This window comes from Olea europaea, chromosome 3, assembly GCF_002742605.1.
Source record: "Olea europaea var. sylvestris chromosome 3, O_europaea_v1, whole genome shotgun sequence".
NCBI lineage: Eukaryota > Viridiplantae > Streptophyta > Magnoliopsida > Lamiales > Oleaceae > Olea > Olea europaea.
The window spans coordinates 2,021,596-2,023,747 of record NC_036239.1 but is presented as its reverse complement, the minus strand read 5'-3'; the positions used below and the strand labels follow the sequence as shown (position 1 = coordinate 2,023,747).

Here is a 2,152-nt window from a genome sequence, read left to right as displayed (position 1 = left end):
AATTCGGCCATTCAACTATAGTCAGACGAAATTTTAAGTTATGAATTATCCACACGTTAACAATTTATGTGGATCATTTCAAAGCTAAGCTCTGTTTGGTGTAGATTAAAGTTAGTGTTTTATTAGACTTTGACAAAAGTTGATAAAATGTGTGGTAGAAAAGTTGTGCTATCATAAAATGTGTGGTTAAAATTAATTATTGACTTTGACTTGGGGATTTTTATCAACTTTTAATCTACACCAAACAAGGGCTAAATATATTCTCGAAAAATTTTAATATTCAAACAATATTAATAAGCAATATGGAATAAATAAATCAAATTTAATTCAGTTTGTGATTTTATATATATACATATTTATTTATTTATTGAAAAAATAGATCTATCTTTCAGATCACCATACTGAAGAGTATATTCAATTTCAAATTTGACAGAGGGCTTTGGAGGAGAAAAAAATGGCTCAAATTGAGGCAAAAAATGCTGAAAGAGCAGCAGTGCAATCTTTTCAGGATAAGACTGCCACGCTTGAGTCTTACACTAAGGTATACTACGTTGAAAAATGTTGCACATCGGACCTTTATTGTCATTCATCTTTTTATTTGGTGACATTATAGATATCTAGCTTGAAGTGTACTCCAGTAGTTGCATTTGTTTGCACACTACAATTTTTGATCTTTTAGACTCGGAGAACTTGATAATATTTTCTTTTTGTCCCTCAGGCAAGCAAGAAAATCTCTAAGCACTTTGCCCAGATGCAGGCTTTACAAGAGCAGGTGTAATTAATACTAATGCTCTATCATCTTGTCCTATCCATCAGTAAGATCTGTGTGATGAAATGATCCTTTAATGGAATGTGTCCCCTTAACACTTGCTTAAGGTTTCCTCATTATCTTTTCAAGGAAGTAATAATGTGTCAACTTCTCAATCCCTTTTTCTACCTTGAATTTTCATATCATAAAATCTCACCTATAATCTAGTGCTTTTGGCATTAGTGTTTTAGTTTAGCACTCATGCTTTGTGAATGTACATCTGCATTGGTTATAAAATCACTCATTTTAACCTTATACTTTTTAATGTCGTGAACATACTACTAACAGGTAAATTCTGCTAAATCTGTTGAGAAAGATGTTAAGGTTCTTAAGAGTAAGCTAAGTGATGAAGGAGTGTTAGATAAGTCACTTGAGGCCAAAATAGTTGAACTGCAAGCAAAAGGTAGCCATACTTTTATCTGCTTTCCATCATTATCATTCTTACTTCATCCTTGCACCTTAAGTTTAACCTGTTGTCCAGCGGACCAGTTAAAAGAATTTAAAAGGCAGCTTGAAAAAGAAAGTTCTCTCAGAATGGAGGATGCAACCAAGGAATTAAATAATGTGAAATTAGAAGTGGAATCAAAAAAGCACACTCTCGATCAAAGGCAAAGACAGGTGGAATCAGTGGTGGCAGAGGTACCGTCGACAGATCAATTTTTTTCCCAGTTTGAAGTTGTATTTTGGGCAACAAGTTTCTAATTCTAAATCTTATTCGCTTTTCGGCACATATTAGGGTGATGCTATCACTTCAAAGATCAATTCAGTGAAGCAGTCAGGAGAAGCTAAAATGCAAGAATTAGGCCAGAAAGGTGAAGAAATAATGACAGAGGTATGTGATTTTCATTCATCAATTTTACGTATTTTTTGAACCTTTTTGTCTGCTATGTTTTTGGTTAGAACTTCATTTATACCATACACATACATGAGATGCAAGTTAAGTTTACTTTTATAATCCCGAACAAATACAGATGCCTCTTTTTAGGAAAATTCTTAGTTTTATTGTTATGAAGTGAAACAAATACAACAGCGACGTCTTATTGAACATCACTTTTGCTCTCATGCCTTACTGAACTATCATAAAACTCTAAACACATCGCCGTCTATAGATTTTAGTTTCAAAGCAGTATATAGTTAAGAGGTTGACAAATTTCCGCCATTGTAATATTAAGTGCTTACATGAGAAATTTGGTCAGTGCAAGCCACTTGGACGGTCAAAATTCTGGTAAATAACACTCTTTTTAGTTGCTTTAGGTAGTGATGGCACGGCTCGGCACTTTAACCCACGAGCTCGGCTCGGGCTCGTGGCTCGTGGAAGATGAGCCAAGCTCGAGCTCGGCTCGT

The 2,152-nt window shown here is 34.5% G+C and overlaps 1 protein-coding gene across 1 annotated transcript; it reads left to right on the top strand.

The window, feature by feature from the left end:
- The first annotated feature begins 398 nt into the window (after positions 1-398).
- On the top strand, positions 399-2,031 carry LOC111381578. Its single transcript, XM_023005375.1, has 5 exons — positions 399-541; positions 719-772; positions 1,097-1,211; positions 1,290-1,447; positions 1,545-2,031. The coding sequence occupies exons 1-5, from the start codon at positions 455-457 to the stop codon at positions 1,677-1,679; spliced, it is 549 nt and encodes a 182-aa protein (XP_022861143.1). The 5' UTR covers positions 399-454; the 3' UTR covers positions 1,680-2,031.
- The last annotated feature ends 121 nt before the right edge of the window (positions 2,032-2,152 follow it).

Coding starts and splice junctions, on each gene's coding strand:
- LOC111381578 (XM_023005375.1), top strand. CDS start 455: ATGGCTCAAATTGAGGCAAAAAATGCTGAAAGAGCAGCAGTGCAATCT. Junction 542..718: donor CGCTTGAGTCTTACACTAAG/GTATACTACGTT, acceptor TTTGTCCCTCAG/GCAAGCAAGAAAATCTCTAA. Junction 773..1,096: donor TGCAGGCTTTACAAGAGCAG/GTGTAATTAATA, acceptor TACTACTAACAG/GTAAATTCTGCTAAATCTGT.